The sequence below is a fragment of the Hylobates moloch genome, unplaced genomic scaffold (assembly GCF_009828535.3).
Source record: "Hylobates moloch isolate HMO894 unplaced genomic scaffold, HMol_V3 SCAFFOLD_18, whole genome shotgun sequence".
Classification (NCBI taxonomy): domain Eukaryota; kingdom Metazoa; phylum Chordata; class Mammalia; order Primates; family Hylobatidae; genus Hylobates; species Hylobates moloch.
This window is the reverse complement of record NW_026652293.1, coordinates 12960139-12977322: the sequence shown is the minus strand read 5'-3', so window position 1 is coordinate 12977322 and position 17184 is coordinate 12960139. Positions and strand designations below refer to the sequence as shown.

At 35.9% G+C, this 17184-nt stretch overlaps 1 protein-coding gene across 5 annotated transcripts in view; it reads left to right on the top strand.

Moving 5' to 3' along the window:
- Positions 1–17184, top strand: part of CAMSAP2 (calmodulin regulated spectrin associated protein family member 2) — a 123933-nt gene that overhangs the window by 85264 nt on the left and 21485 nt on the right. For 3 of the 5 annotated variants that reach the window (XM_032137631.2, XM_032137628.2, XM_032137630.3), the window contains exons 5-7: positions 6576–6608; positions 10195–10336; positions 10701–10840. In XM_032137631.2, the coding sequence (XP_031993522.1) occupies positions 6576–6608; positions 10195–10336; positions 10701–10840 (315 nt within the window). The remainder of the gene's footprint in view (positions 1–6575; positions 6609–10194; positions 10337–10700; positions 10841–17184) is intronic. The other 2 variants (XM_032137632.2, XM_032137629.2) reach the window with 1 other exon arrangement.

Below are 17184 nucleotides of genomic sequence, written 5' to 3'. Positions count from 1 at the left end.
CCCTTACAAAAAGTTACGGGAATAGTAAAAAGAATTCTCAAACTCTGTTCAGATTCATCAGTTTTTCAACAGTTTGCCACATTTCCTTTATCATTCTGTCTCCCTCTCTGTCTCTCTCTCGCTCTACACACACACACACACACACACACACACACACACACACACACGTAAATTGTTCTACCACATTTCAAAGAAGGTTGCATATATCATGCCCGTTTACCCCTTAATACTTCAATGTATATTTCCTATGAACAAGGCAATTCATTTCCATAACGACAGTACAGGTAATTTAATGTCAGTATAATACTTTATCATTTATGTTCCCATTTTATCTTTAATTTATTTCGTTGTCATATCCCTAGTCTTCTTTAAACTGAAGCAGTTCTTTAGCTTTTCTTCGTGGCCTTGATATTTTTAAAGAATCAGGCTATTTTAATAGAATACTTCTCAATTTGGCTTTTTCTAATATTTCCTCATTATTAGATGAAGGTTGTGCTTTTCGGGCTGGAATGCTTTGTAAATTGTGTCCTTATCACAATGTAATATCCAGAGGCATATGATATCCATTTACCCCTGCTAGATAATGTTCATTTTGATCAGTTGGTTAAGATATTCTCTGGTTTCTTGACTACAGGGTTACATTAGTCCTCTTTTATCCTCAGAGGATATGTTCCGAGACCCCCAGTGCATACCTGAAACCTCGGAGAGTACTCTATCTACACTTTGTTTTTTCCTATACAGTAGTGGGCAGGTAGCATATACAGCATGGAATGCTGTACAGAGGTATGATTCCCTTCCCAGACTGGATGGAATAGGGCAGCATGTGGTTTCATCACACTACTCAGAACAGCATGCAATTTAAAACTTACGAGTTGTTTATTTCTGGAATTTTGCATTCATTTTCAGGCAGTGACTGTGAATAACTGCAGATACAAAACTATGGGTAAGGGGGGGACAGCTATATTATGTTTCCGTTTGTAATAGGTAGTTTGAGAGGAGTTACTCTACCACTGTAAATAGCCTGTCTTTCTTGAAAGCTTCCTCTCATCCTAGATTTAGCATTCATTGAATATACGTACCTGAATTAATTTTACTATGATAGTCACAAATTTGTAATTTTCTAACCCCTTCATTTATTCCATATTTATTAGTTAGCATTCTGTTATAAGCAAGTTTTTCTTCTTCCACCCATCTACCTGTCTATATAACATTTCTCTACTATCTGAATGAGCTAATGGATGTATAATGGGTTATAATCAGTTTTGTCCTTATGCATTTACTTTTAAAATTATTACATAATTATTTTAGATTTACAGGAAAGTTTCAAAGATAGTACAGCTTCACCCAGTTTTCTCTAATGTTAACATCTTACATAATTGGAGCCCATTCGTGAACAGTAAGAAAGTAACATTGGTATGTTATTATTGAGTACACTACAGACTTTATTTAGATTCTGCCAGTTTTCCACTGATGTTCTTTTTAAATATTTGTCAGGTGTTTTGTAGTGTTCTTCAATTGGGGTTTGTCTGATGTTTCTCATGGTTAGGCTGGAGTTACAGGTTTTTTGAGAAGACTACCAGAGAGGTCATATATCATATCATATATTGTATCACGGGGTACATGATAAGAACATGATTTATCACTAGTGATATTAACCATGATCCCTTGGTTAAGGTAGTGTTTGTCAGGTTTCTCCATTATAAATTTACTGGTTTTCCCTTCTTATTTTTGGAAGTGGGTCACCAACTCCATCCTACACTCCAAAAGAGGGAAATTAAGCTCACTCCCTGAAAGGGAGAATACTTGCATATACTATTGGGGATTCTTCTGTAAGGAAGATTTGTGTCTTCTTCCCCATTTATTTTTTATATTCAATCATTTATTTATATCAGTATGGACTCATGTATACTTAATATTTTATGCTTTGGGTTACAATCTAATACTGCATTGTTTATTTTGTTGCTCAAAATTTTACAGCATCAGCCACTGAGAGCTTTTTGGGGTTGGCTTTGGTATCTCTTGGATATGCCCCAGTCCTTTTGTTTTTTTTTTGAGCACTTGCTTACTTTCTGGCACTACAGAATGCTCCAGGCTCATCTTGTTCTTTCCTTGACCTAAAATTAGCTATTTCTTTATTTTGATGCTCAAATGGTCTTAGATTTGGCCAACGGGAGTCCCTTCAGACTGACTCCTGTGCTTTTGATATGCCCCCATTCATCCATCTCTTTTTTTTTTTTTTGCCCCTCCTTACTTAATTTCTGGCTCAACAAGATGTTTCAGATTCATTTTGTAGTTTCCTTGCCATAATCCTAAAATCAGCCATTTCTTCAATAAGTCTTAATTCTTTTTTATGGAAAACAGTATTTAGCAACTGTAAAATCTGGGCACTAAGTGGCTCATTGCTACAGGAATATCATTACTTCTAGGCCCTATTTCAGTAGAGTTCAGAAATAAAATTTTAAAAATACACAAACATGAGTTCATATATAAACCTCCAATTCCAATCAAACTCCACAGAGTTCTTTCTGGCTTCCCCTATTCCACGCGGGACTTCCCCGTCCACAGTGAGAACTCAGGCTTCCAACAGCATTAATATATTTTACTTATTTGCTTAATCCTACAATACATATACCATAGTTTCAGAATTGCTATACTCATACCAATATGAAAAATAAACCTACTGGCCGGGCATGGTGGCTCAAGCCTATAATGCCCGCACTTTGGGAGGCCGAGGCGGGTGGATCACTTGAGGTCCGAAGTTCGAGACCAGCCTGGCCAACATGGTGAAACCCCGTCTCTACCAAAAATACAAAAATTAGCCAGGTGTGTTGGCATGCGCCCATAATCCCAGCTACTTGGGAGGCTGAGGCAGGAGAATTGCTTGAGCCCGGGAGGCGGAAGTTGCAGTGAGCCGAGATCGTGCCAGTGTACTCCAGCCTAGGTGACAGAGTGAGACTCTGTCTCCAAATAAATAAATAAATAAATAAACCTACTAAGAAGAGTTTAAGATTTGTTTGCATTTTTTTTTTAGACTAATAGTATATAGTCAAAGTACCGTGTTCTTAAGTTGTTTCCCTCTGCCCCCACCTTCATTGTGGTTATATTATTCCTTTGAAATACATTTGTGTTAATTGGTTTCTGTATTCGTTCCATTTTAGCGATCTTTTTTGACACCATCCTTGTTAACTTTTGTTTTTTGAATATATAGAACATTGACATAATTCCAAAAATCAGAACTATATAAATGGTATACTTACAGAAGTATCACTCCCTCCCCTATCTCTTCTACCCCTTACTTATTCCACATGTACTCCCTGCCAGCCCTTTTAAATGGACCAAGCACGTATGTGCATGTTTGTTTCTCCTCCTTTCTAGCACAAAACATAACATATTTATTCTTTTGCAGTTTGCTCTTTTCAGTAACTGTATATCCTGGAAATTACTCCATACGGTCCCTAGAGATGTTTCTTTCTTTCTTTCTTTCTTTCTTTTTTTTTTTTTGAGACAGAGTCTTACTCTGTCACCCAGGCTGGAGTGCAGTGGCACAATCTCGGTTCACCGCAACCTCTGCCTCCCAGGTTTAAGTGATTCTTCTGCCTCAGTCTCCCAAGTAAGTGGGACTACAGGTGAGCGCCACCACACCTGGCTAATCTTTGCATTTTTTTAGTAGAGACGGGGTTTCGCCATGTTGGCCAGGCTGGTCTCAACCTCCTGACCTCGTGATCTACCCGCCTTGGCCTCCCAAAGTGCTGGGATTACAAGCGTGAGCTACTGTGCCCGGCCAGTCATTATTTCTTAAAGCAGCATAGTGCTCCCTTGTGAATATGTGCCATAGTTTCTTCAACTATGTACCTATGTGTAGGCATTTAAGTAGTTTACAGTATCTTGCTGTTGCAAATTGTGCTGCACAGAATACTGTTATATGTGGCCTTTTGTGTTTTGGATATGTATTTTCAAGGTAAATTTCCTAGAAGTTGGACTGCTAGATTGAAGGGTAAATGCATACTGTATGTAGTTTTGTTAAATGTTGACAAAATCCCCTCCAAAAGAGCTTGTACCATTTTATATTCCATCAGCGATTCTACAAAACTTTTGGATCTACAACAGCTAAGAGATTAAGCCTAATGGCTGGGCGTGGTGGCTCACACTTGTAATCCCAGCACTTTGGGAGGCCTAGGTGGGAGGTTCACTTGAGGTCAGGAGCTCAAGACCAGCCTGGCCAACGTGGTGAAACCCCGTCTCTACCAAAAAATACAAAAATTAGCCAAGCATGGTGGTGCATGCCTGTTGTCCCAGCTACTAGGGAGGCTGAGGGGAGAATCGCTTGAACCTGGGAGGCGGAGGTTGCAGTGAGCTGAGATAGCTCTGCCACCCTCTACCCTGGGTGACAGAGGGAGACTGTCTCAAAAAAAAAAAAAAAAGATTAAATCTAGCAAGTTAACAAGTCACGCAGTAACAAGTCACAGCCATGATTAACTCCCTGAAGGACCCCAACTCTTTGAGGTCTCCGATAAAGACCACACCAAACCAATATCCTCTTGGAACAGCCTGAGAGCACCTAGAAGTAGTTCAGGAATTATCCTACCTTGCCAGAATATTGTAGATACCCAGAGGAAGAGTATTATTTGGAGAGTATTAATGGCAAGTCCTAAGACAACTAGCCAAAATTTAGGGTGAGCCAAACATGTATTATAAAGACAATTGAAAGGAATACTTGAAATTAGAACTATTCCAGAAAATCTGGACTGCCTAGGTTGGCCCCTTTGTCGGTGGAAACTTAATAAAAGTTTTTTCGCCTGTTATCCATAGGTTTTAAAAAACCCTTTGTTTCTTGCCTGGTGGTCCTGATAAACAGAAAGAAAAAAAAAAACCTTTGTCCTCATGGTTATTTACATCTTAAAACAGGATTTGATGTTGCAGTTTGCCTAATTCTTCCCTGAAAACCAAAAGGATAGTTGCTGATCACTTCAGAAATGGAGTTATTCTTCAGCAAGGAACTTATGCTATGTATGTATTTGAGCTTTTTGAAGCATACGTATATAAGTATGCATAGTATATTTATTTGTTCTTTTAGTACCTTTACTCTTTTTAGTTAAATTTCCTTCACACAGCCAATCTGTGGGTTTCCTTTTTCCCCCAAGAAGATTGCTGTTACCAGTTTAGATCGACGGAGGGGCAAGAGAAAGGCCAGAGCAGTCTGAATTAGTAACAAAATCCAATTATTGCATATTTTACAAGAAATATGGAATAACTTTAATTGTTAGAGACTTCTTTGTACACCTGCTGTTAGGAATAGTCCACAATAATTTCTTGTTATCACCATTTTCTATTTAATGGATTCTTCTAGTCTAGAAAACAAAAAAATCCTTGTTTTTAAAATTTCTGTTACAAATTGGAAACCCTGACACGTTTTCAGTGGCTTCCTGCTCTTTCATCCTGCTCTTATACTTTTTGTGGCTGTTATAACTGCAGCTGCCAAAAACATTCAGTTAAATGGGAGATTAAAATACATTCCACAAAATTATTGAGGCTATTCTTCCTAGTGCTATAAGAAAAATTTATTGGAAATGTTGTTTATATTTAGGAAGCTGGTATGTTTCTGATTCTTCAGGTGACATTTTTCTAATTCTTAAAGTTTTTGAAAATACCTTGTTTATATTATTTTTCTAAATAACCTTATTTTTCTGTTAGTTTATACGGAAAAACTTTCTACATAAAAATTTTGGATATGAATTTTAATTTTGGATATGAATTTTAACTCAGATTCTATTTACTTTGGTTCACTTCAACAAATATTTATTCAGAGCAGAAGCTGTTTTAGCAGATACAAAGATAAACACAAATGATTAATTCATGTTATCTGAAATTATGGGTTTATTATATTCATTTTTTTTTTTTTTAAAGAAGAAAATTAGATTCTTTGGGACAGCCCTAGACAGTAAATTTAGTAACATTTATATTCTCTTTGTGTGAGTAGTTACTTGCTTTAGACACTTATAAAAATCTTAACTGGTAACAATTGCCAACTAGGTTTTTTTCCATTAATTAAAAGAAACTTTTTATATAGTGAAAGAAATGATCATCTTGGTATATTCTACTGTATTATTATTTACTATATACTTGTTTTTATTGAAATTATCTTTCTACTTTGCTTTTTGGGGAATATTGCCTTGTCAGATACAGTCTACTAATATCTAAGAATTATGATTACAAACCTAGCTGTAGAATATTTTTACTTCCCTTTTGTGACATGGATTTATTTTTTAATATGACATGTGATTCCAAAACTCAGAAATAAAATTTTTTGCTGCTAAAGTATACAGCATATTCTAGGTATCCTAAAATGAATATCTGTATGGGGAGAGGAGAGATACAGGAGAAGATGGTGATCTTTATCATTAGGAACTTATATATTTTTAACTAAAGTATTTATTAACATATGAAATGTTATGAGAACTATAAACTTGGAACTCCACTATCAGAAGCTTTACTATAATTTGTTAATTGAAGATAATTCTGATGAATTTTCCCTTTACCTTTTGCTTTCCCCTTTTTTCCCGCTGCTTCCTCTGAAGTCTCCTTCCAAATGGTTTTGGAAACTGGTTCCAGTAAGTTTGCTCAGCTACTTCAGTTTGCTCTCCAGAATTGTAATTGTAGAATGGTATTGTTTATGTCTTGCTGTTAAAGTCGTTTCATGTAATTCTGTTAGTCACTGAATAGAGATTGGATTTTAAGGTCATGTAAAATGGAAAGATAAAAGATATAGCCACGGTTTAGATCAGAAGTTCTAAAAATAATTTAAAGGGTAAACATCCTATTGCTAATCTTGTCAGTATTCACAGACTATCAGTAAGTAGGTTAAAAAAAAAAACTGATGGGCCAGGTGCGGTGGCTCACACCTGTAATCCCAGCACTTTGGGAGGCCAAGGCGGGCAGATCACGAGGTCAGGAGGTTGAGACCAGCCTGACCAACATGGAAAAACTCCATCTCTACTAAAAATACAAAATTAGCTGGGCGTGGTGGCGCATGCCTGTAATCCCAGCTACTCGGGAGGCTGAGGCAGGAGAATCGCTTGAACCAGGGAGGCAGAGGTTGCAGTGAGCCGAGATCGCGCCATTGCACTCCAGCTTGGGCAACAAGAGTGAAACCGTCTCAAAAACAAAAACAAAAACAAAAACAAAATCTTACTATGTAGCTTCTCATTAATTTAAATACTTTCAGTAAATATTAATTTGAATTGCATGAATAAATTGCCTGCATTTAAAAATCATCTTTGTGGCTGAGCATGGTGGCTCACGCTTATAATCCTAGTACTTTGAGAGGCCAAGGTGGGAGGATTGCTTGAGCCCAGGAGTTCAAGACCATCTTGGACAACATATTGAACCCCCATCTCTATTTTTTAAAAATTATCTTTTTGACAGAACTAGTTCCTTTTCAGCTTGAATTATAGATGACACTTCACTTTTTGTGTGATTAAAAAAGCAGAAGATTTTCTGTGACCTCACCAGTAGTGGACCAAAACCGTATTAAATTCTGATTTGACTTAAAGATTGATCTTTCAGATTTAAATAGGGGGATGGGTGTGTTAAACCACTTAAGAACTATTTTACACCCTCGAGAATAAAACTCTAATTTAGAAATATACCATAATGGCCAAGTGCGGTGGCTCACGCGCATAATCCCACACTTTGAGAGGCCAAGGCAGGTGGATCCTTTGAGCCCAGGAGTTTGAGACCAGCCTGGGCAACTTGGCAAAACCCCGTCTCTACAAAAAATACAAAAATGAGGCAGGCATAATGGTACACACTTGTGGTTTCACCTACTCGAGAGGCTGAGGTGGGAGAATCACCTGAGACCAGGAGGTCGAGGCTGCAGTGAGCCATGATTGTGCCACTGCACTCCAGCCTGGGTAACAGAGTGAGATGCTATCTCCAAAAAAAAAAAAAAAAATTAAAACAAACAAAAAACAAAAAAAGGAGAAGAAAATAAATATACCATAATGTTGAAATATAAAAATATAGGGTGTTCTTTCTAAATGCCAAACTTCTAAGTTTGCAGAAAGAAAGGGCATGTTTCCATGCAGTGAGTTTATAAAGCAAATAGCATGTTCAAGTACAAAAGACTCTTTCATGAATTGCCGATGAACCTTCTGAGTGCTGGACATAATCTCAATATTTAAAGTTGGTTTACCTAATACATCTTCTAGAATACAATCTTTAGGAAAATGTTTTGGCATCCCACTCATAATTCTCTGTCTAGTCTAAACCGTAGATACTTATTGCTAATGTCATATAAAGCTGTGTGTGTGTGTGTGTGCGTGCGTGTGCACACGTGCATACATGTGCCTGTTTGCACATACCTTGTACAAAAGTGCTACTTTGCAGGAGGGAGTAGAACAAATCACATAATTCAGTTCTTTGTTCCATGACCCTGGGTGCTTGGCTTAGTCCAATTCAGGTCATAGGCTGAAAACAAACTACTAGTCCCAGCCCAGTTTTGAGGATGTCCAAGAGGCAGAATATTTTGATCCCAGATAACCAAAGAAAAGCATGTAAGGATCTGGAACAGATACTAATTGTGAGAATGGTAGCTTAAGCCTAGAAGATACCACTGTACTGGTTGATTTCTTTTTTCTTTCTTCCTTCCTCTTCCCTCCCCATGGTTGATTTTAAATTGTTTCTTAGCTGCAAAGTGAGGAATTTTCTAAGAATTATGTTAAAATCAGAATCAAAGAATCTATATAGTACCTGCAAGTAATTTTTTTCTGAATATAGTTACCCCCTGAATTAGGGAGGTACTCTTAAGTATGGAGTCTATTATGCACTAATTAATAAGAACCTTCAGAAATCTTTAAGAGGAAAACATGTTCCATGAATTTTGTCCTTGGGTAGCCAGTGAGAGAAATCCAGGAATAAGTATCTCCTTCTTCATTAATGCTGATGCTTTTCTGAGAGATAGCATTGAAAAGAAATCTCACTACCAAATGTTGTGTTCTCTTTCAATAAATTTTTGTTTTTCTATTTTTATTCTCACAAAAGTGTTTTATCTCATAATTATATTTTAATTCTAAAATATAGAGATGACCAATTTAGATGGAATTAGAAGAAAAAATAGTTTGATAACCTTAAAAAAACTACCAGTAATTTATGTTATATATTTTGCTAGTAAAATACTTTAGTGTGTACATTCACTAAATCTTCAGCATTATTTTACTTGGCTTTAGAAGAGTTAACAGCTAATAATAGCTAATCTTTATTGATTGTTTGCTATGTGCCCAGCAGGATGCATAGCACTTTGTGTCCATCATCTTACTTAATCTTCCAGTGGTTCTATGAAGTGGGTACTGTTATTACCCCAGTTTACAGATGGGAAAATAAGAAATGAGAGTTTAAGTAACTTGTCCAAGATCACAAAACTAGTAAGTGGCAGAACCAGGATCTGAATTTGTTCTCTTAACTATTACAGCATGTCTCATTTTTTAGAGATCTATTTTAAAAAATTCTATCTAGCCACACCAAACAATTTTTAGGAAACAAAGGTTTCCTCTCTTTTTCTGAGGGGGAGCAAGAACCCGTATACTTGCTCAATTATTAATGAAATCTAAGTTGGGAGTTTTTTTTTTTTTTTTTTTTTTTTCACTTTCAAAGTTGTTAACTATTTGTGTTTCCTCAACATTCAAATAATAACCCAGAATGTCTTGGTGATACTATTCCAGTTCCTCAAATTTCTTTTAAGAATAGTATATTCTTTTACCTTCCCCCTCATTTTGATAACTCGTTCTGCCTGAATAGTATTCTTGCTCTTCCCATATAAGAATTTTCAGTTTAAATTAAGTCTGAATTAAAGTGGATGAATTTTATTATCTTCAAAAGAGCAGAACTGATTATTTGGATACAAAGTGTTCAAAATCTGTTTTGTGATGCTTTTATACTTAAATATTTAAGCCAAATGTCAGTTAGTGTAAATTAACAGTATGTTATATTAGGTATTGAGCTTCAAAACTATAGCTATTGTTGCTGTGTATTTAACTTTGGTAATACCTAGCATTATTTAGAAAAAAAGAAATATTGGTGAGTGGTCTCATTTCTCATGATTTATTTTATTACTGATACATTAGAATTTATGGTACTGATTTTTTTCCTATGCATTGTTTGGTACTTATTTATTTTCATGTATTTTTTTTTATATTGTAGGCTCGTTATAGGAAAGAGCAAACATTGCTTAAGCAACTGCCTTGCATTCCATTGGTAGAAAATTTGTTGAAGGATGGGACAGATGGCTGTGCATTAGCTGCCCTTATTCATTTTTACTGTCCTGATGTTGTCAGATTAGAGGGTAAGTGTTCCATTGTAATATTTCTGAACTGTAGACAGATAGTAACCAATATTTAAGACAGTATTATTTTGCACTCCAGCCTAGGTGACAGAGTGGGACCCTGTCTCAAAAAAAAGACAATATTATTTAATAAGTACTGAAGACTTTTTTTTTTTAAATAAAGAACATTTATATATAATTCTGAGGGAGGTAGTTCAAAAAAAATAGTGCTCGGTTTCTAAGTCTTAATGTATAATGACTACTATATTTATAAATGTATGTTTGTTAACCAGAATTGTGTATTTGTACTAATTACAAGATGGATATGAAATATTTATTATCAAATTAATCCAAAGTCACCACCTTGCTCTTTTCTTATTTGAAGATATTTGTTTGAAAGAAACTATGTCTTTGGCTGATAGCCTGTATAATCTGCAGCTGATTCAAGAATTTTGCCAAGAATACTTGAACCAGTGTTGCCATTTCACTCTGGAAGATATGCTCTATGCTGCTTCATCCATAAAGGTAAATTAAAGTATTCTATTTTTCCCTTTGCTTTGTTAAAATATGTTTTTTTTAAAAACAAACAAACAAACAAACAAAAACGCCGGGCACAGTGGCTCATGCCTGTAATCCCAGTACTTTGGGAGGGCAAGGTGGGAGGATTGCTTAAGCCTGGGAGGTTGAGGCTGCAGCGAGTGTTGATCGTGCCACTGCACTCCAGCCTGGGCAACAGAGCAAGACCCTGTCTCAAAAAATAAATAAATAAAATTTTAAAAATAAAAAGTAAACCATAGAACAAGATATATAAATGACCTAGCAACTTTAAGCTTATAGATTAACTATATCAGTCAAAAGAGCTTTTGAAGAAAGTTTTTGATTTTTTTCTCCTTATTTTGTTTTTTAATATACTATTAGCTACAAGTTTCTTTTATAGTGCAAAGCCAAACTTAAAGTCATGTACAAAATTGGCCAGGTGTAGTGACTCATGCCTGTAATCCCAGCACTTTGGGAGGAGGAGGTGGGCAGATAGCTTGAGCTCAGGAGTTCAAGACCAGACTGGGCAACATGGTGAAACCCCATCCCTACAATAAATACAAAAATTAGCTGGGAGTGGTGGCATGTGCCTGTGTTCCCAGCTACTCAGGAGGCTGAGGTAGAAGGATTGCTTGAGTCAGGAAGGCGGAGGTTGCAGTGAGCTGAGATCGCGCCACTGCACCCTAGCCTGGGCAACAGAGCCAGGCCCTGTCTCAAAAAAAGAAAAAAAAAAGTCATGTACAAAATTGATCTGTTGTCTTAATGTTTGCAAAATAGAGAATAAGCCATTGAATGTTTCTTACGAATAGCAATGCTTACAAATAGTAAGATTATTTATAAATAATGAAGCTTTCTTTCTCTTAAAGAATTTTTAATTTTTGAATTAAACAAAAAATTAATTGAAAAGTAACATTATGTACTATTTAACTACCATTATGCATAAATATATGTATAGTTAAATGATATGGTATCGTTGCGTATTTTTATGTGTACAATGAGTCATTGAGCATTAAATTGAAATTTAGTTTGTTTATTCTCACTAGATTATATATAATTGTTCTGTAGTTATCAGACTGTTTGAAATTTGTCACCTTTATTGTCCTTTGACTGTTGGCTAATGTATGCTGTCAGATTGTGTTAAAAGAATAAAATTTCACATGGGTAGTAGTATTTTCTTAATTTTAAGTTGAATATATTTTATTTACATTGATGTTAAATGTTAAAAATAATAATCATGGCCAAGCATGGTGGCTCACACCTGTAATCTCAGCACTTTGGGAGGCTGAGGTGGGCAGATCACTGAGGCCAGGAGTTCGAGACCAGCCTGGCCAACATGGTGAAACCTCACCTTTACTAAAAATACAAACATCAGCCAGGTGTAGTGGCACGCACCTATAATCCCAGCTACTTGGGAGGCTGAGGCAGGAGAATCACTTGAACCTGGGAGGCAGAGGTTGCAGTGAGCTGAGATGGCACCACTGCATTCCAGCCTGGGTGACAGAATAAGACTATGTCTCAAAAAAAAAAAAAATCATCATTATCATCATCATGAATAGATTTTTGAAAATCATTCCATTCCATTCCCAAGTTTGAAAATTAAATTGTGTTATGAATACTGTTATTTTTAATACTTCAAGAATTATTTCTTATCCTCCAGATGTTATTTTAGTAATGTTAGTGTTGTATTTTATGTAAGTCAATAATATAAAGTCAATTCAGAAATCAGAAATGTTTTCTAGTTGAGTCATATTAATTTATGAAATACTGAACTACAATATAAAAACGTCAGGCCTGGTGCGGTGGCTCATGCCTATAATCCCAGCACTTTGGGAGGACAAGGCAGGAGGATCGCTTCAGTCCAGGAGTTTGAGACCGGCCTGGGCAACATAGTGAGACCTTTGTCTTTACAGAAAATAAAGTTAGCCAGGCGTGATGGCATACACCTGTAGTACCAGCTACTCAGGAGGTTGATATTGGAGGATTGCTTGAACCTAGGAGGCTGAGACTGCAGAGAGCCCTGATTGCATGACTGCACTCCAAACTTAGTGACGAACCAAGACCCTGTCACCAAAAACAAAACAAAAACCATAGGGGCTTTCTCTTTTAATTTTTAAAGTTTAAAAAAGAGTGTTTAAAATAGTAATTATTTGAAGTTCAAGATTTGCTGTTGCTAAAAACATAGTGGAAATCATATACATGTTATATAAACACAGGCAACCCCCATGTATGCAGTTTTAGTTCTGGTAAACCATTTGGAAGCAGATTGGGGAAACAAACTGGGTACACCTATTGCTTTTGAAGAATTTTAGGATTTGTTTGCAGCTACTCTAGATTACCAAGTGTCACATGTGCATCATTAGAACAAAGCCCTAATTTAAGACACTGAAGAAACTACAGAATGCAAGTGTGTAAAAGTTAAGATGAAAAGAAAGGAGCATTAAACAAGTTTGTCAGCAAAATGTAAAATGGCAAAATTTGGAGATTATTATAACTTTTAGAACATAGCAGGACCCACACTAATGTTTGAAAAATATTTTAGCAAGAGACTATCATATGCTAGACACTGTGCTGAGCCTGGGGATTTGGTCATTTATTCATTCATCGGCAGTTATTTACTATCTCCATGTGCCAGACGCTATTCTTAGCTTTGGAGGTAAAGCAGTGAACGAAATGGCAGGGTAAACTATAAAGCCAGTGGTAAAGACATTTCCAAAATAAGCCACTGCTCCTGCTGACCCAAAGTTGTACCCAGTCTCTTGTGTCTGACACATCAAAAAAATTTTTTTTCTAATTGATGTTGAAGGTTTACACCCTTGCCATTCATATCAGAATGAAAGTTAGGTAATATCATTTCCATATATATCTTGTAATGCTTTTTCTGGTATTTTCAGGTAATAACAGAAATATTAATTTCTGTTAATACCAGAAAAGGCATTAAGGAGATATCTACGTTGTCAGCTAAAAATTTAAATGCTACTTCTGTAATCTCAAAGGAAAAAAACTGTCTCACTAAATACATGGAGATAAAAGATTGCATTTGTTTAAGTTGGTATACTTTGGACTTCCAATACATAATATACAGTCCTGATGTTTATATCAACTTTGTCTGGGTACGACCCATATAAAGATATTTTCTTAAATTAGGTATATTTAAACTATGATTGTCTACAGAAAGGGCTTTGGTCACTTTCTGTGTTCTTATTACTACCACAGCTTTGACTTCATTTGAATATCTTTTTTAAAAAATTCAATCTTATTTTAAACTTTTAGCTTAAGTTCAAGGGTACATATGCAGATTTGTTACATAGGTAAACTTGTGTCATGGGGGTTTGTGGTACAGATTTTTATTTTGTCACCCAGGTGTTAAGCCTAATACCCATCAGTTATTTCTCCTGATCTCTCCCTCCTTTCACCTTCCACTTGCGGATAGTTTGCACTTTCTGTTGTTCTCTTTTTGTCCCTGTGTTTTCATCATATAAGTGAGAGCATGTGGTGTGTGGTTTTGTTTCTGCATTAGTTTGCTAAGGATAATGACCTCCAGCTCCATCTGTGTTCCTACAAAGGACATGATCTTGTTCTTTTTTATGGCTGCATAGTATTCCGTGGTGTATATGTACCCCATTTTCTTTATCCAGTCTACCGTTGATGGGCATTTAGGATGATTCCATGTCTTGGCTATTGTTAATAGTGCTGCAGTGAACATACACATGCATGTGTCTTTTTGGTGGAATGATTTATGTTCCTTTGGGATATACCCAGTAATGGGATTGCTGGGTTGAATAGTATTTCTGTTTTTAGGTCTTTGAGGAATTACCACACTGTTTTCCACATTGGTTGAACTAGTTTACACTCCTACCAACAGTGTGTAAATGTTCCTTTTTCTCTGCAACTTTGTCAGCACCTGTTATTTTTTGACTTTTTAATGATAGCCATTCTAACTGGTGTGAGATGGTATCTCATTGTGGTTTTGATTTGCATTTCTCTAATGATCAGTGATATTGGGCTTTTTTTCATATGCTTGTTGGCCGCGTGTATGTCTATGTCTTTTGAAAAGTGTCTGTTCATGTCCTTTGCCCACTTCTTAATGGGATTATTTTTATCTTGTAAATATGTTTAAGTCCCTTATAGATGCTGGATATGAGACCTTGGTCAGATGCATAGTTGCAAAAATTTTCTCCCATTCTACAAGCTCTCTGTTCGCACTGTTGATAATTTCTTTTGCTGTGCAGAAGCTCTATAGTTTAATTAGATCCTATTTGTCAATTTTTGCTTTTGTTGCAATTTCTTTTGACACCTTTGTCATGAAGTCTTTGCCCATTCCTATGTCCAGAATGGTACTGCCTAGGTTTTCTTCCAGAGTTTTTATAGTTTTGGGTGTGTATTTAATTCTCTAATCCATCTTGAGTTAATTTTTTTATATAGTGTAAGGAAAGTGTCTGTTTTCAATCTTCTGAGTATGGCTAGACCGTTATCCCAACACCATTTGTTGAATAGGGAGTCCTTCCCCATTGTTTGCTTTGGTCAGCTTTTTCAAAGATCAGATGGTTGTAGGTATGTGGCCTTATTTCTGGGCTCTCTATTCTGTTCCATTTTTGTACCAGTACCATGCTGTTTTGGTTACTGTAGCCCTGTAATATAGTTTGCAGTCAGGTAACATGATGCCTCCTGCTTTGTTCTTTTTGCTTAGGATTGCCTTGGCTATTCAGGTTCTTTTTTAGTTCAATATGATTTTTAAAATAGTTTTTTTTTAGTTCTATGAAGAATATCATTGGTAGTTTAATAAGAATAGCATTGAATCTATACATTCAATTTGGGCAGTATGGCTATTTTAACAATATTGATTCTTCCTGTCCATGAACATGGAATGTTTTTCCATTTGTTTGTATCATCTCTGATTTCTTTGAGCAGTGTATTGTAGTTCTTCTTGTAGAGATCTTTCACTTCCCTGGTTAGCTGTATTCCTAGGTATTTTATTCTTTTTGTGCCAATTGTGAATGGGATTGCATTCCTGATTTGGCTCTTGGCTTAACTGTTGTTGGTGTATAGGAATGTTAGTGATTTTTGTACACTGATTTTGTATCCTGAGACTTTGCTGAAGTTGTTTATCAGCTTAAGGAGCTTTTGGGACAAGAGTATGTAGCCTTATGACCATCTTAACTAAAAGAAGGAAAGAAGAAGCTTTTAAATGAAATTAATCTGGCATCATTCCTGAAATATGGTGACAGATTTATTGCTGTTTAATCGTCATGAACTCAGAAAGACATAATCTTCATGAGCTTTAATTACTGGGAAAATTATTTCTTACTGTACTGACATCTTGTGGCCAAATAGTACAATTATGTTATTAGGATGGCTATCTTACCAAAGTCCTTAAAATATTAACTTATTTTCTGTTCAACAGATAATTATTGAGCACTTAAGCGGTATTTTTTTTTCAAAATATAATCAGCTTTCAGTTAACTAGGCTAGTAAAATGGAACCTAGCACCAGTACTTAAAAACCAATTTTATACTTTGGCTTTAGAAAGTATACCATAAAGATAAGTGTAAAGAAGAAATATAAATCACAGTAATCTTATTACTCAGAAATATTCTGTCAACGTTTTGATGTTTTACTTTTTTTTAGTATGTAGGTTCATTCATTTGTACATTCATTTAATAAATATTTATTGAGCATCTATCATGTGCCAGACACTGTTTTAAACACTGAAGATATAATGATGAGCATAAGCTTTGTCTTTTTAGACCTTATCATCTGGAGGGTAAGATGAGAAACCCTGGAGAATGTAGTAATAGATAAATCTGGGAAGAGAAAAAGGGATTGTACCAAGTAGCCTCTTGTAAGCCATAGTAAGATTCCCTTTACCTCAAGAACAATGGAAAGAGAGTTGCATTTTGAAAAGTTTGTTTTCTTAGCAAGCCAAAGAGAAAGCTATTGTGTTCCAAACAAGGCAAAAATGTTTGAATCAGAGCAGTTAGGATGGAGAGAAGTTGGTGAATTCCAGAAATATTTAGGATGCAAAATCTGCATGCTTTGGTGATGAATTGGACATGGGAGAGAGAAGAAGGTGTCAAGGATGACTCCTAGGTTTCTGGTTTGCACACTGGGATAGTGGTGCCATTCAGTGAGATAGGACTGCAATAAGATCACATTTGTAGGGAAGGTCACTATTTCAATTTTGGACATAGGCCTTTGAGATAGCCAAAAGAAAACGCTCGGTAGGCCACCGTATATATAAGTACAGTCAGTACATTTGAGAATCATTTAGTAGCTGATGGACGTAGGCATAGCAGTGTTTCAAAGAGGGGCGAGATCAGGAATATCAAATACAG